Genomic DNA, 22,488 nt, shown 5'->3' with positions numbered 1-22,488 from the left:
TAAAATGGCATATCATCCAATTTTTCCAATCGTGTAAAGTGTGTGCCATCAAAAAATATGTGGACAATCAACATCTAGCCCATAACCCGCCATCCTCTCGGGTCGTGAAGACCACAAATGAGAGAACCTAGCTCTGATACCACTTGTAAAGGGTCGAGATGGCGACTAGAGGGGGGGTGAATAGTCCTTTTAAACTTAATCACGTTAGGCTAACCGAAACAAGTGCGGAATTAAAACTATCGGTCTAGCCAAGACTACACCCCTCTATCTATATTCTCTAGCACCTTCCAAAGATACTAATTAAGCAACAAAGGTGTCAGGCTAGCTAGAGCTCTACCTAACCAATTCTAGGAGCAAGGTCACACAAACCTATGCCACTAGTACTTTAAGCAACAAGGGAGCTCCTACACATGCTAGTAAGCAAAAGCACAAAGCCAACTAAGCTCACTAGCAATGCTCAATAACAAAGGCAACCAATGCCAAATTAGAGAGCGCAAATTACTTAGCTACACAAACTAAGCAATGTGACTAACAAGGTTACACAAACCAAATTAGCCACGCAAGGGAGCTACTTCTATGCTACACAAGCAAGAAGGTAACTAGCAAGCTACACAAGCTAATCTAATTATAAAGAGCAACAACACAAGCTCAATGTATATGAAAGTAATCGCAAGCTTGTGTAACGGGGATACAACCAACGGGAAGAACAAGGTTGACACGATGATTTTTCTCCTGAGGTTCACGTGTTTGCCAACACGCTAGTCCCGTTGTGTCGACCGCTCACTTGGTGGTTCGGCGGCTAATTGGCATCACCCGCCAAGCCCGCACGTCGGGCGCCGCAAGAACCTACCCCTTGAGTGAGGGTAGCTCAATGACACGCTTTACTAAAGTTGCTCTTCACGGCTCCCGCGGGGCGAGCACAATGCCCCTCACAAGCACTTCTCCGAGCGCCGCACAAGCTTCTTGCGGGCTTCGACGGAGACCACCACCAAGCCGTCTAGGAGGTGGCAACCTCCAAGAGTAACAAGCACCACCGGCTTGCAACTCGATCACCTAGTGCCACTCGATGCAACCTCATGATGCAATCGCACTAGAATCGCTCACTCACACAATCAGATGATCGCTATCAAGTATGTGTGAGATGGAGGGCTCCCAAGCACTACTACACAAGCCACCAAGGCTCTAGTGTGCTCTTGTTCTAGCCCAAGGCCGATCATGGCTTCTATTTATAACCTCACGAACAAATAGAGCCGTTACCCCTTCACTGGGCATTTTTTCAGGTCGACCGGACGCAGCACCGGACGCATCGATCGCGAATATTGAACGCGTCCGGTCGCTATACCGGACGTGTCCGGTAGCGGTCTGACCGCCACGTGTCCAACCGTTGCCTCCAACGGCTCTCTGACAACACGACCGGATGCTTAGCATGAAACGACCGGACGCGCACCCACTAAGTCCGGTCGAGTCCAGTAAGCCTCTAGGGCCGACCGGACGCGACAGTTAGAAACTGACCGGACGCTGAGCCTTAGCGTCCGATCGAGTACAGTAAGCACCCACGACGACCGGACGCGTCCGGTCACACTGGACTGGACGCCACCAGCGTCCGATCGACTGCACTGCCGAACACTGCTCTTTCTGATTCACACTGGACGTGTCCGGTGGCGATCGGACACGTCCGATCGCTGAGTACGCCCCAAATACCGGACGTGTCCGGTCACCATACCGAACGCGTCCGGTCACTTGTAACCAGCGTGACTCACTCGTTTTCATCACCAACTTCTTCTCCTTTGCAAATGTGCCAACACCACCAAGTGTACACCATCATGTGTATGTGTGTTAGCATTTTCACAATCATTTTCAAAGGATGTTAGCCACTCAACTTGCCATGCCACGCAATCCTAGCAACGATGCAAAGTTAGATCACTTGAGTGGCACTAGATTGACCGATATGCAATAAAGTTTGCCCTCTTGATAGTACAGGCTATTAATCCTAAAACTCGGCTCATAAACTTCTCTACACACGTATGACCGGTGAAATGAAAATAGCCATAGGTTATAACCTTTGCCTTAGCGTCAGTCCCATTCTATCTCCTCAAATGTTGATGCAACACATGCAACCAACACAGATCAACAATGATATGATCCACTTCATATCAGCACGGGATTCATATTGGTTCATCAGTTCTTGACTTCACTGGCTTCATTCACCGTTGCCATCGTCCATCGGTGCCAAGTCTTGCTCAAGCTTCACCGCCACGTGGTCCATCACTCCAAAGCCTTCGACTTGCCCTTCACGCTTGCAACCGGTCCATCAAGCCAAGTCTTATCTTGATCTTCTCCACCTTTGATCACATGACTCAATGTCATGTCTCATGTGCATTTAAGCTCCTTCATCATCACATGTGTGAGATTTGCAACATCTCCAAGCCATTTTCACCTACATGGCATATGTTGCTCACACACATGTACCCTGTGGACTAATCACCTGTGTATCTCACATAAACACAATTAGTCCACCTAAAGTTGTCACTCAATTACCAAACCAAACAAGGGGACCTTTTAGTTGCACAAGCTTCTTGCGGGCTTCGACAAAGACTACCACCAAGCCATCTAGGAGGTGGCAACCTCCAAGAGTAACAAGCACCACCGGCTTGCAACTCGATCACCTAGTGCCACTCGATGCAACCTCATGATGCAATCGCACTAGAATTGCTCTCTCACACAATCGAATGATCACTATCAAGCATATATGAGATGGAGGGCTCCTAAGCACACTCAAGCATGGACACAAAGTCCCCCAAGTTGCTCATACGCAGCCATAGCCGAGAACCCTTTCTATTTATAGCCCATGGGCTAAACTAGCCGTTACCCCCTTCATAGGGCAAAACTCGAGGTGACCGGACATGCCAGTCGGATCGATCGGAAGCACTCGACCAGCGTCCAGTCAATGGATGGCTGCCACATCATCCCTGGCTTCAAATATTGAGCGCCCGATCTCAATGGTTAAGTTATGACCGGACGCTGCTATGCCTGAGTCCGATCGTTTCTAGAGAGCTCTCTGAGCCTCTGTTTTGTGACCGGACGCAGATCAGGGTCCAGTCCTCAGTGGCTTCTCGCGCCTACCTACATCATCGTACGTCAGCCTAACCGGACGCAGGGCCTGCACGTCCGATCACTCTTTGCACCAGCGTCCGATCACAAGACCAAGACCGTGCACTTTCACTATTGCCACTGACCGGATGCGCTGGTCCTACCGAGGCCAGCGTCCGATCACTCATAGTGACCTCCTTTTGCCTCCTTTCTTCACCGAGTTGATCCTCATCAACTCCAACTTCTTCTCCTTTGCTAATGTGCTAACACCACCAGGTGTACACCTCCATGTGTATATGTGTTAGCTTTTCTCAAACATTTTCCAAAGGATTAGCCACTCAACTTGCCATGCCACTCAATCCTAGCGACGATGTGAAGTTAGATCACTCGAGTGGCACTAGATGACCGATATGCAAACAAGTTTGCCCCCTCTTGATGTACGGCCCATCTATCCTAAACTTGCTTTTCACCGTTGCCTTCGTCCATCGGCCCCAAGTCTTGCTCAAGCTTCACCGCCACGTGGTCCATCGCTCCAATGCCTCCGACTTGCCCCTTCACTCTTGCAACCGGTCCATCAAGCCAAGTCTTGTCTTGATCTTCCTCCACCTTGATCACAGGACTCAATGTCATGTCTCAATGTGCAATGAGCTCCTTCATCATCACATGTGTGAGCTTTGCAACATCTCTCCGAGCCATTTCCACCTTCCTGGCATATGTTGCTCACACACATGTACCTATGGACTAATCACCTGTGTATCTCACTTAAACACATTAGTCCACCTAAGGTTGTCACTCATTGCCAAAACCAAATAAGGACCTTTCAATCTCCTCCTTTTTGGTAATTGATGACAAACTCTACAAAGATATGGAAATTAAGCTCATTTTAAGCTAGCACATCACACACGTGTAAATTGCCAACTTGATTGGATTTTTATGCCACTTATCCAATATTTAAAGCTCTATGTTAAGATTTGGATAAGCATCATAAAACCTGACTTGGTAGCGATAGCTCCCCCTACATGTGTGCTCAAATGATTTGGTTTAAAGTTTGCACACATGCATAAATATGAAATTTATGGGAGTGTTATCACTACTAAGTGATGCTAAGGTGTATAGAATAACCTTTGAAGCGTGATACAATCGGAGTTGCACTTTTAACACCATCCTTAGCACCATGATTAGCTAGACAACAAAAATACTAGAACCATGTGAGATCAACATTATAATCAAGTTTCTAGTATCACGTGTAAAATATAAGTATAGCTACCATCCTATGCATGCCAGTTATCAAATCATCATTTAAGTTCTACACTAGCATACACCACACAAAGCAATGCATATCAGATTTTAAAAAATTTATGCAATGCAAGCAAGCACATGACTATGCACATATCAAATGCAACCAATTAAAGTTCATGAGCTTGATCTCCCTACTTGTGTGCTTCTTTTGTCCAAGAATTTTGATCCTTCTCGGTCCTTCTCAATTCCTCAATGTTGCTCCCTCTTTGTTTATGTCCATGTCCAACCTCTACTTCTTTTCTTCAATGTCTCCCAAAGATTTCATATCTTTGTACAAATCTCTCTCCCTCTTTGTCATCAATTTCCATAAAAGGTGTGCTTCTCATTGATGCAAAGGTTTGCATTTGGGTTAGATGGTTGAGGCTTGAATCTTGCATTTTTTATGAACATCACTTGATTATTGGAATGACGCAACTTGTAGATACCACTTGTAGGTACCACTAGTAGGGTTTCTTGAGATACCACACATAGAATCTTTGATCTTGATACTAATTTATTGGGAAACCTCCTCCTATGTCATAGCATGGGTCATCCATTTGATAAACTTGAGCTCTTGTAGGTGAGGGATGCATTCTTTATTTGATGATCACTTAAAGTTGAGGATCACTTGTGGAACCATCGTCTTGCATGATTGATACCACGTGTAGATATGATACCACTTGAAAGAATTTTCTAGTATGAAACCACTTGTTGGATTTATCAATAAAAAAACATTTCTTGTAACTTTTGCTATCTCATGAGTACCACTTATAGGATATCACTTGTGAGTTGATCTAGACATCACTCGTGAATTCTTGATGAAATACTTAAGTCTAGATACCACTTGAAACTAACAAACTAGATATCCATTTGCATTGTTGTCTTGTTCTTGTACTCTTATCACTATTATGAGCTTCTATGATTGACTTGAACTAAATTGATTTGCCTAGCTTCCAAGTCTGGTTTAAACCAATGACAAGCTTCTTCACACCTCTTACAAGGGTTATCTTGCCAATGTTGTATTTGTCACTTATTTAACAATCCAATTAAATCAAGTACTTTGGTTTCACTAGTTCATGAATAATTCATATACTAACCACTAGATCAACTAATCATTCAAGCAATAGTGGTAGGCTATGAATTTAAACATTTTATTTGTTATGCATGATCCTATAAAGCATGTACTATATGCACTAATCGCATACTAGTAAGGGATGAAATGATCATGCACATTACAATGATACCTTTGCTATGTTGGAGTAGAGAATAGTCACATAGATTCCAATTCATTTCTCCAATAGCAATGTGAAGTCTAATTATAAGCTTGGTGAAGACCAATCATCATAGATAGAGTCCATTCTTCACCCATATGAAATGAGAACCACTAATGATCAAGTGCACTTCTTGTTGTGGTTGGCTTGCTCCTTTTCTTGATCAATGCTTGCATGAGAGAACTATTTGGAATACCACTTGAAATATCATGACTAGCTCTCTTTTGAGTGTTGCTTGCTTTTCTTGATCAACCCTTTTGATTGCTTCAACTAAGCATCTCAGAATGTTCCTTGGATCACCACTTCTATGTTAGCCTTCCAAGCACCACACTTGGTTTACCTACACATAGGCGGCAAGCCCCTACACTAGGGAGAAGTGACCTCTCTCTAAAGAAGCATTCTTGACACTCACTTGAAATAATTTGGTCGATTGATCCAAGTGATGGACTTAACTTGATGAGTAACCTTGATTTCTTCTTTAAGTCTTTCCTTTCTACTTGTTTAAGTCCTTTTCTCTCTACCAAATGATCTCCAATCATCACTTAGAACTTAAACTTCATCTTCATCTTGAGTTTGATCTTCATCTTCATCTTGAGTACCAAATGTGTGCAAAGTACACTTCCACAATCAAATAGCCTTGTACTCTTTTCTTGCCATACTTCTAGATCATCTCAAAACTAAACTTAGATACCTCAAACACTAGTAAACATGTTTCCAACTTGAGGACCTTTCAACCAAAGTGACTCTTAATTAATCCAATAATTATCACTTTTCTGGCAGATTCTGTACCCTTCAAAGAAAAATGAATATCTCCCAAAGTACAAATCCAAATACCATCAAATTTGGTGAAAATGTGTTTCACTAAGTTATCTAGCAGCTGTAAAATTTGAGCTTCATCTCATCTCATATGAACCTGCCAGGAATCTTATCTTCCACCACTGCTACATGCTAAAAACTGCTACACTATAGCTAACAAGATCCACTCCACAACCGAAGCATATCTTATTTAATTCTCATGAAATTTGTACAACATCTTATACCATAAGTATAGAGAATGTAAATCATTTTTTATGCCAATCCAATAAGTTTTGATTACTCAAACATGGCTAAGATCACAGCTCACTCAGATTTCAATATAGGACAAATTTTAATCATTTGAGCTATATTCATCAAATGTGAATCAAACTTGAAACTAACTTGTTTGAATACTTTCACAAGACATAAATCCATTCAATCCACTTACTAAATATCATCTTATGAACTTATCCAACACAAATCAATCCAAACTTGACTACTAATCAATTATCCATTCAACCATCTTATAGCAAGCAACATTGCAAATTTATCCAATTCGATCAACTCATATGCACCCAAATGAAATGATCAACAAGAGATATACCTTGGTTAGCTCATGATCATCCAATTAGCAAGCTTTAACTCAATTATTTGCAAGCCATCAAATATATCCAATGAATCACCAACAACTTGAATTATAGCACTTGTATGATGTAGCACATTTGGACTTCACTCAATTATCATGGCATTGGGTTTGGATGTGCACTAGGCTTCATATCTTGATTCAACATATGATGATCAATATTAAATCAATTGAATCAAGCCTCTAATGCCGATGGTACCTACAATCAATCATCCACTTTTTGATGGTACCCAAATAAGTTTGGGTCCTCTCAAGTTAGGTGCAACATACTTAGGTAAAGCCCTAGTATGAGTAGCAGGATATTTTGCAATAGCAACCATAGAGGTACCATTATCATCCTTCCTAAGCATAGAATCATTATCAATTAAAATAGGCTTAGGAGTGTTACCTAGGGGCCATGAATGTGCCATGTGTTCCCTTTCCCGGCATGAGTAGCACTTTCTTTTTGATTGAGCCTTCTCTTCCTTACTCATGTGGTGCTTTCCATTGCCTTGCTGAAGGGTCGAGATGGCGACTAGAGGGGGGGTGAATAGTCTTTTCTAAAACTTGATCACGTCGGCTAACCGATACAAATGCGGAATTAAAACTATCGGTCTAGCCAAGACTATACCCCACTATATATGTTCGCTAGCACCTTGCAAAGATAACAATTATGCAACAAAGGTGCCGGGCTAGCTAGAGCTCTCCTAAACAATTCTAGGAGCAAGGTTACACAAACCTATGCCACTAGTACTTTAAGCGACAAGGGAGCTCCTACACATGCTAGTAAGCAAAAGCACAAAGCTAACTAAGCTCACTAGCAATGCTCAATAACAAGGCAACCAATGCCTAATTAGAGAGCGCAAATACTTAGCTACACAAACTAAGCAATGTGACTAACAAGGTTACTAAAACCAAATTAGCCACGCAAGGGAGCTACTTCTATGCTACACAAGCAAGAAGGTAATTAGCAAGCTACACAAGCTATCTAATTACAAGAGCAACAACACAAGCTTAATGTATATGAAAGTAAACGCAAGCTTGTGTAACGGGGATGTAAACCAACAGGAAGAACAAGGTTGACACGATGATTTTTCTCCCGAGGTTCACGTGTTTGCCAACACGCTAGTCCCCGTTGTGTCGACCCGCTCACTTGGTGGTTCAGCGGCTAATTAGCATCACCCGCTAAGCCTGCACGTCGGGCGCCGCAAGAACCTACCCCTTGAGTGAGGGTAGCTCAATGACACGCTTTACTAAGTTGCTCTTCGCGGCTCCCGCGGGGCGAGCACAAGTACCCCTCACAAGCACTTCTCCGGAGCGCCGCACAAGCTTCTTGCGCGCTTCGACGGAGACCACCACCAAGCCGTCTAGGAGGTGGCAACCTCCAAGAGTAACAAGCACCACCGGCTTGCAACTCGATCACCTAGTGCCACTCGATGCAACCTCACGATGTAATCGCACTAGAATCGCTCACTCACACAATCGGATGATCGCTATCAAGTATATGTGTGATAGAGGGCTCCCAAGCACTCACAAGCATGGACACTAAGTCCCTTGAGGTGCTCCGCACCAGCCATGGCCGAGGGCCACTTCTATTTATAGCCCCAAGGGCTAAACTAGCCGTTACCCCTTCACTGGGCAACGGTCGGGCCGACCGGACGCTCCGGTCGTGCTGACCGGACGCTGGACCCCCACAGACGACCACGTGTCTCGGTTCCAACGGTCACTTGACCTGACCGGATGTAGCAGCACTCAACTGACCGGGCACTGAACCTCCAGCGTCCGGTCGTTTCCAGTAAGCTCCCGAGCATGACCGGACGCATCCGGTCGAACGTGATCGGACGCAGCCAGCGTCCGGTCACACTCCAGCTACTGCGTCACCGTACGTCAGCCTGACCGGACGTAGCCTTCCAGCGTCTGGTGCATTCAGATCCAGCGTCCGGTCAGTTGACCGACGCCAGCATCTTCTCCATTCTCTTCACCCTTGCTCAAGTGTGCTAACCACAAGAATTTGCATCCGGCGCAATAGAAAATAGGCATTCCATTTTCCCGAAAGCGCCGAATCCCGCCGAGCAAGCTCGGCGGGAGGGAGAGAGGGACCCAAACCCATCTCAACCCTGCAAACACCACCGCCTTTGTAAATGTGCCAACACCACCAAGTGTACACCACCATGTGTATGTGTGTTAGCATTTTCACAATCATTTCCCAAAGGATGTTAGCCACTCAACTTGCCACGCCACTCGATCCTAGCGACAATGCAAAGTTAGATCACTCGAGTGGCACTAGATGACCGATATGCAAACAAGTTTGCCCCTCTTGATAGTACGGCCATCTATCCTAAACCCGGTCATAAACTTCTCTACACACCTATGACCGGTGAAATGAAATGCCCTAGGTTATACCTTTGCCTTGCGTATTCCATTCCATCTCCTTCAATGTCGATGCAACACATGCACCAACACGATCAACAATGATATGATCCACTTCATATCATCACATGATCATATTGGTTCATCGATCTTGACTCCACTTGCTCTTCACCGTTGCCATCGTCCATTGGCGCCAAGTCTTGCTCAAGCTTCACCGCCACACGGTCCATCACTCCAAAGCCTTCGACTTGCCCTTCACGCTTGTAACCGGTCCATCAAGCCAAGTCTTGTCTTGATCTTCTCCACCTTGATCACATGACTCAATGTCATGTCTCATGTGCATTTAAGCTCCTTCATCATCACATGTGTGAGCTTTGCAACATCTCTAAGCCATTTTCACCTTCATGGCATATGTTGCTCACACACATGTACCTGTGGACTAATCATCTGTGTATCTCACATAAACATAATTAGTCCACCTAAGTTGTCACTCAATTACCAAAACCAAACAAGGACCTTTCACTTGCCTCTCATGGATTGCTTGAGCCTTCTTCTCAAGCTTGGTAGGATACTTAGAGGCAAAGTGTCCTGTATTTCCATACTTGAAGCACTTGATGTGAGCATAATCTTTTTTCTCATCTTCATTCTTGCTCATCATCTTGGTATCTTGAGTTTGCATTGGATGCCTTGCCTTTCCACCCCTTCTTATTTTCTTCTTCTTCGTCATCAAGTCACCATCATCTTCATGATAGATCTTGACTTGCTCTTGGGGTGTCTTCTCTTGCTCAACTTGTGGCTTTGGTTGAGGCTTCACTTGTTGCTTCACCAATTGCTTGGTTGGGCACATAGAGGTAAGATGACCCCAAGTGCCGCACTTGAAGCACTTGACATGCTTTAGCCTCTCTTCTTCTTTTATCTTCTTGAGCTTCTCAATGTTAGGGCAACCATTTACAAGATGTCCCGCTTTATGACACCGGTAGCACATGGTATGAGAGAGCTTTCTTTGTTGTAGCTTCTTTATCTTTCTTTCTCTATTTCTTTCGCCCTTTGTCATCTTCTTCTTGAAGCCAATGCCACACTTGTCACTATAGTTTCTTTGAGTCTTTAACATGTGCTCAAAGGTGACTTTTGAGTTGTAGCACCTCTCTAACTTGTTGCTCAATTTCTTCACTTCATTTTTGAGCTCATTGTTCTCCTTCAAAAGGTTAATTTCACAAGACATAGAAGTAGAACAAGCATATATATGTCAAGAACATGGCATTTCTAATAAATCATCACAAGAGGTGGATACATGTTTCTTGCCTACATCACAAGGGTTAGCAACATTTTGCAATTTATCATTTGATCCATGTGATGAGCTCTTATTATTTTTAAGTTTTTTTGTAAACACTTTAATGAGATAAGCATGTTGTTTTAATAATTCTTCATGAGATGCAAGTAGTATCTCATGATTCAATTTTAGCTCACAATATGAAGATTTTAGACTATCAAGTAATTTCTTATATTCTTCACAAGAGTTCCTTAGAAATGAGTTTTTATTTTCCAATTTCAATGTTTTAGCTTTCTCATTTTCTAAAGACATAGTTATGCTAGCAAGTCTACTCACAAGCTCATCATATGAATCAACATGATCAACCACATTATCATTTGATACCTTGGTGTCACCTTATGACATAAAGCAATATGGTGTAGTGGATGGGCTTGTAGTAGCATCGCAATCATGGCCCGAGCATGAACCATCATCACCATCAAGTGTGCATGGGGTAGGATCATCATGTACATCACTTGAGGCATCACCATCAATCTTGTCAAGTGATTTTGTGGTAGCATCATCAGCATTATCACTTGATCATGAGGTGGAGCAATCTTCCACAATCACCAAATTGTGGTCATGCTCAACATGCTCATGTGCCTCCACATTGTGATCATCCTCCTTCTTGAATTTGCCATCATCCCACATGGAGGAATCACCGTAGGTGTGTTTGATTGATTCCCATATCTCACGAGCGGTTCCCACATAGTTTATCCTTTTCATTAAATCAAAGCTCAAAGCATCTGTTAGATAACAACAAGCATGTGCATCAAGTTAATAGAGAACTCTATGAGCTTTGGTGAGATTTCTATGCTCCAAGACATGGGTGAGACCACTAGTGACAACCCACCAAAACTTAGGTCCCTTTACATGAAAATGATAAAGCATGTGATTTTTCTAAAGTGTAAAGTTTATGCCATAAAAATGTGTGTCTCACAAACATCTAGCCCACTAGACGCCATCCTCTCAAGTCGGTGAAGACCACAAATGAGAGACTTAGCTTCGATACCACTTGTAAGGTCAAGATGGCAAACTAGAGGGGGGTGAATAGTCCTTTCTAAGTTTAATCGCATCGGCTAACCAAAACAAATGTGGAATTAAAATAATCGGTCTAGCCAAGACTACACCCCTCTATCAAAGTTCACAAGCACCTTATAAAAATTCTAAATAGGCAACAAAGGTGCCGAGCTAGCTAGAGCTCACATATCCAATTCTAGGAGCAAGGTCACACAAACCTATGCCACTAGTATTTTGCACACCGGGGAGCTCCTACACAATTCTAGTAAGCAAAAGCACAAAGGTCCTAACCTCACTAGCAATGCTCAATAACAAGGCAACCAATGCCAAATTAGAGAGCGCAAATACTTAGCTACACAAACTAAGCAATGTGACTAACAAGGTTATACAAACCAAATTAGCCACGCAAGGGAGCTACTTCTATGCTACACAAGCAAGAAGGTAACTAGCAAGCTACACAAGCTAACTAATTATAAGAGCAACTACACAAGCACAATGTATAAGAAAGTAATTATAAGCTTGTGTAAGGGGATTGCAAACCAACGGGAAGAACAATGTTGACACGGTGATTTTTCTCCCGAGTTTCACGTGCTTGCCAACACGCTACGTCCCCGTTGTGTCAACCGCTCACTTGGTGGTTCAATGGCAATTGGCATCACCCGCCAAGCCCGCACGTCGGGCACCGCAAGAACCTACCCCGAAAGTGAGGGTAGCTCAATGACACGCTCAACTAGAGTTGCTCTTCGTGGCTCCCGCGGGTCGAGCACAATGCCCCTCACAAAGCTCTTTTCTAGAGCGCCTTGCAAGCTTCTTGCGGGCTTCGATAGAGACCACCACCAAGCCATCTAGAAGGTGGCAACCTCCAAGAGTAACAAGCACCACTAGCTTGTAACTCAATCATCTAGTGCCACTCAATGCAACCTCATGATGTAATTGCACTAGAATCGCTCTCTCACATAATCGGATGATCACTATCAAGCATATGTAAGATGGAGGGCTCCTAAGCACACTCAAGCATCGACACAAAGTCCCCCAAGGAGTTCATACGTAGCCATGGCGGAGAACCCTTTCTATCTATAGCCCCACGGGCTAAACTAGCCGTAACCCCTTCACAGGACAAAACTCGGGTTGACCGAACGCGCCGGTCGGATCGACTGGACGCACCCGGCCAGCGTCCAGTCAACGGATGACTGCCACATCATCCCTGGCTTCAAATACTGAGCGCCTGATCTCAATAGTTAAGTTGTGATCGGACGCACCGTGAGGATGACCAGACGCTGCTACGCCTAAGTCCGATCATTTCCAGAGAGCTCCCCGAGCCTCTGTTTTGCGATCGGACGTGTCCCATCATAGGTGACCGGACGTAGATCAGGGTCTGGTCCTCACTGTCTTCTCACGCCTACCTACGTCAACGTACGTTAGCCTGACTAGACATAGGCCCTATGCATCCGATCACTCTTCGCACCAGCGTCCGGTCACAAGACTGAGACCATGCGCTTTCACTGCTGCCACTGACCGGACGCGCCGGTCCTGTCGAGGCCAGCGTTCGGTCACTCACAGTGACCTCCTTTTGCCTCCTTTTCTTCACCGAGTTGATCCTCATCAACTCCAACTTATTCTCCTTTGCTAATGTGCCAACACCACCAAGTGCACCACCATGTGTATGTGTGTTAACTTTTCTCAAACATTTTCTAAAGGATTAGCCACTCAACTTGTCATGCCACTCAATCCTAGCCATGATACGAAGTTAGATCACTCGAGTGGCACTAGATGACCAATATACAAACAAGTTTGCCCCTCTTAATAGTATGGCCATCTATCCTAAACTCGATCATAAACTTCTCTACACACCTATGACCGGTGAAATGAAATGCCCTAGGTTATACCTTTGCCTTGCACATTCCATTCCATCTCCTCCATTGTTGATGCAAAACATGCACCAATCAATCACCAAATAATATGATCCACTTCATATCATCATGCGACCGTATTGGTTCATCGATCTTGACTTCACTTACTTTTCACTGTTGCCTTCGTCCATCGGCCCCAAGTCTTGCTCAAGCTTCACCGCCACGCGGTCCATCGCTCCAAAGCCTCCGACTTGCCCTTCACTCTTGCAACCAGTCCATCAAGCCAAGTCTTGTCTTGATCTTCTCCACCTTGATCACATGACTCAATGTCATGTCTCATGTGCAATGAGCTCCTTCATCATCATATGTGTGAGCTTTGCAACATCTCTGAGCCATTTCCACCTTCATGGCATATGTTGCTCACACACATGTACCTGTGGACTAATCACCTGTGTATCTCACTTAAACACATTAGTCCACTTAAGGTTGTCACTCAATTACCAAAACCAAACAAGGACCTTTCAGCACCACCCCCACCAGAGGCAGTGACCAGGCGGTGCACCGTCCTCACCACGGCGGTGTACACCGGACACACCGGTGCCACGCCCTTCTCTGCTGCTCTCGGCTAGGGTCAGGTGGGCACCGCCCTAGGGGTGGCGGTGCACCGGGCAGGGCATGGCAGTGCCCCCGTGGCAGCACACCGAGCCCGACAACGCCTCCTTTTCTTCACCTTTTTCACCACCTTTTGCAAATGTGCCAACACCACAAGTGTTTCACCATCATGTGTAAGTGTTTTAGCATTTTCACAATCATTTTTCAAAGGTTAATCACTTTCTCACCGAATGTGCACTAGGCCTAAAATGCATATGCAAGTTTTCCAACACCTAGTGGCACTAGATGATCGAGTTGTCCGATAAGAGCTCCCCTCTTAATAGTACGACCATCTATCCTAAATGTGATCACACTCTCTATAGTGTCTTGATCACCGAAAATAAAATGGTCCTATGGATATCACCTTTGCCATGAGCCTATTTTATTTTTCTCTTTCTTCTTTTCCAAAGACCGGAGCTTGATCATCATCACATGTACACACCACCATCATAGACTTCATTTCATGTGGCCATCTCCATTCATGAGTGCCACCTAGCTCCTTCACTTGAATTGGACCATCCTATCTAGTCACATACTTAGATGCAAGGATTAGTCCAAATATGTTTTATTAATTAGCCAAAATCAAACTAGGGCTTTCAAAGAGGTAATAAAAACACATAATTTCATGAGTCATGACTCAACTTAGAACAAACTTAATAGCTTACATAAAAAGTTTATGAATAAAACACAAGAGTTTTTATTCAAAATGATCTATTTCGGACCTCCATGGACATCCGCGGGTGGAAACTGAACCCGATGAGCTTCCTTATGCCAGTCTTAGTAGGGTTTTACCGGTGTTAAATAAACTGATATAACATAGTATAGATGAAGAGAGAAACAATGGAAATTTCATGGGATGAAATAAGTTTCATAGAAACAAAACTTGTCTATATTGTTTTCAACACATAAAAATCTTAAAAATTAGGACATGAAATCTTCACTGAGACTAGCCTTAGGACCAACATGTATATGATTTCATCCTTAGTTACACCTCAAAAACAACCGTATATTCTACACGATTTGTTGGCTCCTGCTATATATATTTCCATACTTATAGATGGCCATATGGCTCGAGGCCCATATGCACAGTCTATGGCCTGCTATTTTGGCTCAGTCCAAGCACAGTCCGACCCGATGACCGTTGTGCCCGTATCATCCTAGCCCGATGAGAAGGCCGTGCCTAGGCTTATCCCACGACCCAGCATGCCGGTCCAATACGTACCGATTAACCTATCCTAATACTACCGAGATAAAATCTCTTATACTCCCATCCACCGCCACCCTCACGCATATCTGGTTCAAGACTTCTCTCCCCTCCTTGCGGCTTTCTTCTCCTCTCCTACCTTCCCTTCCGACGACGGTGCACAAACCCCGACCAACGCGAGAACGGCTTGTGGACTGGCACGGCATGACACAAAGGGTTGAGCAGGTCGTGTCGGCCCGACCTTAATCAGGCCATGCCCTTCAGCAGGCCTGGGCCATGTAGGCCGCCCCATTTGACCATCTATACCGGTACTCGGCCACTGCATGGACGTCGCCAGAAAGACATGTGCATCATACCAACTGTGCTATATCCTTGGGCATGTTTTGAAGGATCAGGATTCTTTGAATTTTAGCCGGCAGTTGGAGCAGGCACACAGCGCACGTGCGCGACGCCTTGCCTTCCTTATCGCCCAAAAAAAAAAAAAAAAGACGCCTTGCCTTCCTCCTCTTTGCTCGCCTCTCTCCCCGCTCTCTGCCGCCGATCCCACCAATTTGGACACCGCGCCATCTTTAAATAGCATGAAAATGGAGGGGCGCCCTCCCCCGGTGCCCTCCTCGGCTCCACTCCGGCCCCCCGCGCCTCCGCCCACCGACGCCTAGGGCTCCCCGCCTCGCGTGGCGGTGGCCCGGCGGCCCCCAGGCTTCGGCGCCCCTCCACGACCAAGGGGCTGCATTAGGTGAGAGGTGTTCACGCGCCTGCATTGCTTTGCTGTTGCTGTCTGAGTGCTCAATTGGCCGGCCTATCGATCGGGAGATTTCGATTCTGGGTCGTTTGGGTTCGTGTTTATTATAGGATAAAATTTTTGCCATCATCGCATTCGTTCAGCTCTTATTCGTTTCCAGGCAATTATTCCATTTCGGAAGCTCCTGTATAACATTTGGGGGTCATGCGCAATTGTATCGTACGGCTAGACCTGAATGAACTTTTATTTAGAAGAATGCGGCAATTCCATTCCATGGGTTGATTTTGGCGTGGTGTTGCAACTTAAATTTCCCGTGCTTTAATACCTAACGGCACGCATTTGCGTGTAGTTTACTTGGGTTTGCTAATTTTTTAGGAGAAAGGAGCCCTTAACGCTATCTGTTCTTGTCTGTGTGTGTAACTAATGCCTTTTGAATTTCCTTTGACTGGTTGCATACTTATGTGTAGAGGAGATCCACCTGAATTTTTGTTGGTTGTGCTAAATGATGAAATTCGTTCGTTTAGATTGTCTATCAAATTTATGTGCCCATGTAATCTTCCATGGTCCTGTTTTGTTTGTGTGAAACCTATATTGGGTCAGTATGCTCATGAAAAATGTGCTGATATCAAGCTAAAGATAGCATTAGGTTTTTGTTGTTTTAGTGGTTGTCGTTCAACCTTCTAAGATCCCGTTGCTCTGTTGTAATATGGATTTATTTTTTTTAATATAATCGGCAGCTGTTTTGCCTATTATCTCGTTCAAAAATAATAATAATAATAATAGAAACTCGATCATGTGGTGATGATCTCAAGACGAGTCAAAGTCCGTTGGTCATGTGTGCTATATATGCAATGCAATAAAACAAATAGGCACACGCACAACTGACTAGCCTTCTAATGCTACTTGTTTTTTTTCTTTTCCAGAGATAACATCTCATTATAAGCTGTGTATTATGCGGTAATGTTGTGGAACCCCAGACATTTTTCTGTGAATACTGTTTGTGACGCACTTTGACTTATGGCTGGTTTGTAAAACCCATCCATGGCTTTACAAGCACATTATTTGATTATTTCTTACCTCCATGTTCAGATGTCGGGACCTAATAAAGCTCCATTTAGTGGAGTGGCTGAGGATTTGAAAGGAAGAGCAGCTTGCTACAAACTAGACTGGAACCATGGATTTCGTTCTGGTCTAAGGTTTGCGCAACACCATGTTGTAACTGCTTGACATCTCATCATGGGCCTTGTTTAGATTGCGAATAATTTCAACCCGATGAATAGTAGCACTTTCGTCTTATTTGGTAAATATTGTCCAATCGTGGACCAACTAAGCTCAAAAGATTCATCTCGTGATTTCGAACTAAACTGTGCAATTAGTTATTTTTTTACCTACATTTAATACTCCATGTAAGCGGCTAAAAATTGATGTGATGGAGAGAGAGTGAAAAAACTTGGAATTTTGAGGGTATCTAAACAAGGCCATGATTTAGCCTGTTGTGTTCACTGTGCTACATGAATTCTGTTGTCAGGATATTGGCACCGACACTCTACATATTCTTTGCATCTGCAGTTCCTGTTATAGCCTTTGGGGAGCAATTGAGCAAAGATACAGGTTGGTTATCCTGCTCTCACCACCAGGATGAATATTTGATCTGAGGTTACTGTCATGGCACACTGCACTTTCCTTCTATCACTCTCTCTCTCAGTAATAAAAAAGAAAAAGGGGAAAATTCCCCCTAAAAAAAAGAACAAAAAAGGGAAAGATCATAGCCATTTTAACAGCATGTCAATTATAGTTTGAAACATGGGAATATGAAAAAACAATAACAGTTTGCTCCATTGGTTGTAATTCACATTGTAGAATAGAAATAGTAGAATAATAAAAAAGTTAATCCTAAATCCTTTTTCTTAGGCACAGTTGCTGACGATTAAACTGACATGTTTCAGATGGTACACTAACCACAGTTGAGACATTAGCATCAACTGCTATTTGTGGAATCATACATTCAATAATAGGCGGACAGCCACTATTGATCGTGGGAGTTGCAGAACCAACTATTATCATGTACACCTATATCTACAATTTTGCCAAAAACCAACCAAACCTGGGAGAAAAAATGTTTCTGCCATGGGCTGCATGGTAAGGGCTGAAAACTATGATATATCCTGCATTTGTTCATCGGTTACCCAACTAAATGTTATTTGTATTTCCTTTTCATTGGGCCTTTGACAGGGTTTGCATCTGGACGGCTGTGATGCTGTTCCTCATGGCAATGTTTAACGTTGCAGCTATTCTAAACAGATTTACAAGGTTTTCTGGAGAACTTTTTGGAATGCTAATCACAGTTTTGTTCATGCAAGAGGCGATCAAGGTATGCAATTTACATCTGTTGAATCTGAATTATTTACAGATTTAGTTTTAGTTGCTGATCACGTAATATGCCATAGGGGATGTTCGGTGAATTCAGTGCCCCTGAGGGTAATGACCAAAGTCAACCAATATTCCAGTTCCAGTGGCTATATGTTAATGGCCTGCTTGGACTAATCTTTTCAATGGGTGTACTATATACTTCATTAGCCAGCAGGAGCGCAAGATCATCGCTATACGGCACTGGTTTGTCATGTGGCACATATGCACTTTTGATTCCATGACGGTTTCAGCACAATAATTACATATGCTCCAGATAATACCTGCAGGATGGCAAAGGAGCTTAATTGCTGACTATGGTGTTCCACTGATGGTCATACTGTGGACAGCATTGTCATATTCATTGCCAAGCAAGATCCCTTCAGGGGTCCCTAGGAGGCTCTTCACCCCACTTCCTTGGGAACCCAAGTCGCTCCAGCATTGGACAGTGGCAAAAGTAATTAGACAGTTTGTTACAATGATTTCAGGATCGAATTGCAGTTCTGCAAGCTTTGAATATTTTTATGGCTATTCCACATTTTTCATTGATGAACTTGCAGGATCTGTTTTCAGTCCCTCCAGCACATATATTCCTGGCTATTGTGCCTGCGGCGATGGTTGCAGGGCTCTATTTCTTTGACCACAGTGTAGCTTCACAGATGGCTCAGCAGAAGGAATTTAATTTGAAGAACCCATCAGCCTACCATTATGACATTTTGATCCTGAGCTTGACAGTATGTCATGCTATTTTGTAGTTACTTCTTTAACATAGCAGTGTTTTAAATTAGGGATGTCACTTAATAAAAAAAAGTTTTGGATAGTTTACCAATGAATTCCCACTGCTTGGAACTGGAAAAACATAAGAAATTAATGGTTGCACATAGTAGTTAAGAATTGCATATGTGATAGCGTTTTTTATAGACAAACATGATATCAGACGCTTTATTAATATGTTTCTTCTTCTCATACGATGGAAATGTGGTCTAGACCTTGATCTGTGGCCTTCTTGGCATTCCTCCATCTAATGGAGTACTTCCCCAGTCTCCCATGCATACAAGAAGCCTAGCTGTCCTCAAGAGGCAGGTTGGTGTTCACATGCATACCTGTGGTCTGTTATACAGTTAAATTTGCTCATCTGCCCTCTCTGGCTCTCTTTCATTTCAAATAGTTGCTTCGCAAAAAGATGGTCCAAACTGCGAAGGAGGGCATGATGAATAATGCTACCAGTTCCGAAGTTTATGGAAAAATGCAAGATGTTTTCATAAAAATGGACCATGGAGGCGACGTGAGTATTATCCACCAAACATTTACACTATCACATTCCATCTTCTTCTCACTGAATTGCTAAGGCTCTGTTAGTTGTCGTGGTGGCTAATCAAGTGCACCCAATTATTTCAGATGATAGATATTAGAGTTAGTTGAAGAATGTTTGTAAACCTATAATGGCGACATCTTTCTAGAGTTTGTAAAGGCTAACTGCATACTGTCCCTAAATTACAATGCTGTTCCATTTTGTTTGATGCCTCTATTTTGTTGTGCTTTCTCTTTCAGAGTTTATTTTTACCTTTGTTGCAAGTGTTGGAATATTACTGTCTGAAATCATTCCCCTACTCATTGTTTCAGAAATTTCTCCAAAAATCATCCTGATAATACTTATGTAATGTAAGAGACAAAAAAATGAAAATCTCATCAACTATCTGAAAAACACTAAGAAATCATCTGTAAAATTGTGCAGTCTGTTTCCGCACACAAAGATCTGAAGGACTTGAAGGATACAATTATTCCAGAGGGGAACGGAGCAGGGACAGTGCCTGAAGTATTTGATCCTGAAAAGCATGTAGATGCCTACTTGCCTGTCCGGGTGAACGAGCAGAGAGTAAGCAATCTGTTGCAGTCCCTGTTGATTGCTGGTTGTATCGGAATTACACCGCTCATTCAGAGGATACCGACATCAGTCCTCTGGGGTTACTTCGCCTATATGTCCATCGACAGCCTTCCCGGGAACCAGTTCTGGGAGAGGATACAACTTCTTTTCATCACGCCTCAAAGGCGCTACAAGTAAGCCCTGACAGCTGTAGTAAAATTTTCATTTCTTATCACCTTAGGTATGTAGTGTACCTATGAAAAAAGGCTATGTGTGCTTCAGTTGGGCTCAACTAAACCCAGTTTTGATCTACGAAGCCACCAGACCTCGCAGTGATTATTTGTTTGTTTTGTTATAACTCTGGCAGGGTTCTTGAAGGAGCACACGCATCCTTCATGGAGTCGGTGCCTTTCAACACAATATGTGCCTTCACACTCTTCCAGCTAATCTATCTGTTGATCGTCTTTGGGATGACATGGATACCAGTAGCAGGAATCCTCTTCCCGTTGCTCTTCTTCTTTCTCATTGTCATCAGGCAGCACCTGATCCCGAAATATTTCGATCTGAGACACCTGAGAGAATTAGATGCAGCCGAGTACGAAGAACTCGAAGGTTTTACGCCTGATCCGTCAGTGGTATGGAGTCCTGACCTACCTTGTTTTATCAATTTGCCCATTCACTTTCCTAGCATATATATTATGCAACAAGGCTACTTCATCTCTTGATTGTTAACATGTCCCTTCTCACGCAGTGTGAGGACGAGTCTGTTCGCAGCAGAGATGCTCAGCCTGGATATGCTTCTGAAATACTGGAGGAATTCACGACTCACCGTGGAGAGCTGAAGCGCAGGAACTCTAGCTTCCGTGATGGGAGACTACTCCAGGTAACATTTCGCGCAAACAATTTGTAGTTAGTGCCACTGGTTTTCGTAAGATTAAAGGTCTCCCCTTGAACGTTGGAGTTGGAACTTGATATTGCTTTATTGTTTTGGTTTGGCAGCTTAACTCTGTCAAGATGACGAGAGAGCTTTCTCGGGCTCCTTCTCGGAGAGAGCTTTCTCGGGCTCCTTCTCGGATTCCAAGAATCATGGAACAATAAGGGGAGTAACCATTGTTTCTGAATCGGAACTCCAATTAAGCATGGGGGTGCGAAGTCTCATGGCCTGATCGCTCACGAGATTATTTTCTGAAGCAAGTAACTCATTTTAGGTACGGACTTTGGGGCAATTACACGGGGGTGGGCAGAGGAATGTAGCAGAACTGGACATGCTCAAGAGCTGGAAATTGTTTGTAAAAAAATGTAAAGACGAAAAGAAATGCATGTTGAACACATCTAACCCTCAATTTCAGATTTGAGATTTTGGCGACGGAGGATACAATACAAGCGCTTGTAATTAACGTGTGTTTTGAAGGGTTTATTTGTATTGAGTTAGTCCCACAGTGGCTACATAGTTTTTTTTGGACCTGAGGATAGATCATAAGTATGGTGGCAACAATATATCATGAAGACTAAGAGCAGCTCCAGCGTATATATAGAAAATCGAACCGGGAGGCCAGAAAAACAAACACAACACATTGTAGCATTTGAACCTTGTGTGTAATAGCTAAAATCGCATTGTGCATAGAAGTCGAACTGAGATGAATAAACAAGGCAACTATCAGCTTTATAAAAAAAAAACCAAAGCAACTATCAGCGGGTTCGCACTTTAAAACTTCACGGATGAGCAAGGGAACTGAGCTGTAGAGAGGATAGATACTTACAACGCCTCCATCTGGCTGGGCGCTTATGTACTTTTGCATGTTAATCTTGCCACGGTGGAGGTCAGAGCAGTCTGCCACAGGCGCTTATGGAGAGAAGCGGCGCTCAATCAAGCAGCGGACGTTTGGATGCGAAGTTAGGCGCCTGGCCGCTCCGACAACATAGAAACTAGTTAAAATATGTTGGTTGTGCGTTGTAGCTCAAGGCTACTAAAGTAGGCGCTTGTGATTTAAATTATCTATAAGCAGATGTTATCAT

At 43.6% G+C, this 22,488-nt stretch overlaps 1 protein-coding gene across 2 annotated transcripts; it reads left to right on the top strand.

Moving 5' to 3' along the window:
- Positions 1-16,042: 16,042 nt before the first annotated feature.
- Positions 16,043-21,952, top strand: LOC136517455 (boron transporter 4-like). 2 transcript variants are annotated; one of them, XM_066511016.1, is made up of 14 exons: positions 16,043-16,196; positions 17,292-17,398; positions 17,731-17,813; positions 18,149-18,341; positions 18,435-18,573; positions 18,650-18,815; positions 18,899-19,065; positions 19,169-19,342; positions 19,596-19,691; positions 19,777-19,893; positions 20,344-20,666; positions 20,840-21,107; positions 21,224-21,355; positions 21,472-21,952. In XM_066511016.1, exons 2-14 carry the CDS (start codon positions 17,292-17,294, stop codon positions 21,568-21,570), a joined length of 2,064 nt encoding a protein of 687 aa, XP_066367113.1. In that variant the 5' UTR covers positions 16,043-16,196; the 3' UTR covers positions 21,571-21,952. The 2 variants fall into 2 exon arrangements, with proteins under 2 accessions (XP_066367113.1, XP_066367114.1); XM_066511017.1 differs by lacking the exon at positions 16,043-16,196 and adding an exon at positions 17,124-17,159.
- The last annotated feature ends 536 nt before the right edge of the window (positions 21,953-22,488 follow it).

The sequence above is a fragment of the Miscanthus floridulus genome, chromosome 17, assembly GCF_019320115.1.
Source record: "Miscanthus floridulus cultivar M001 chromosome 17, ASM1932011v1, whole genome shotgun sequence".
NCBI lineage: Eukaryota > Viridiplantae > Streptophyta > Magnoliopsida > Poales > Poaceae > Miscanthus > Miscanthus floridulus.
Note: the sequence above shows the minus strand (reverse complement) of the source record. Positions and strands in the feature narration are given on the sequence as shown.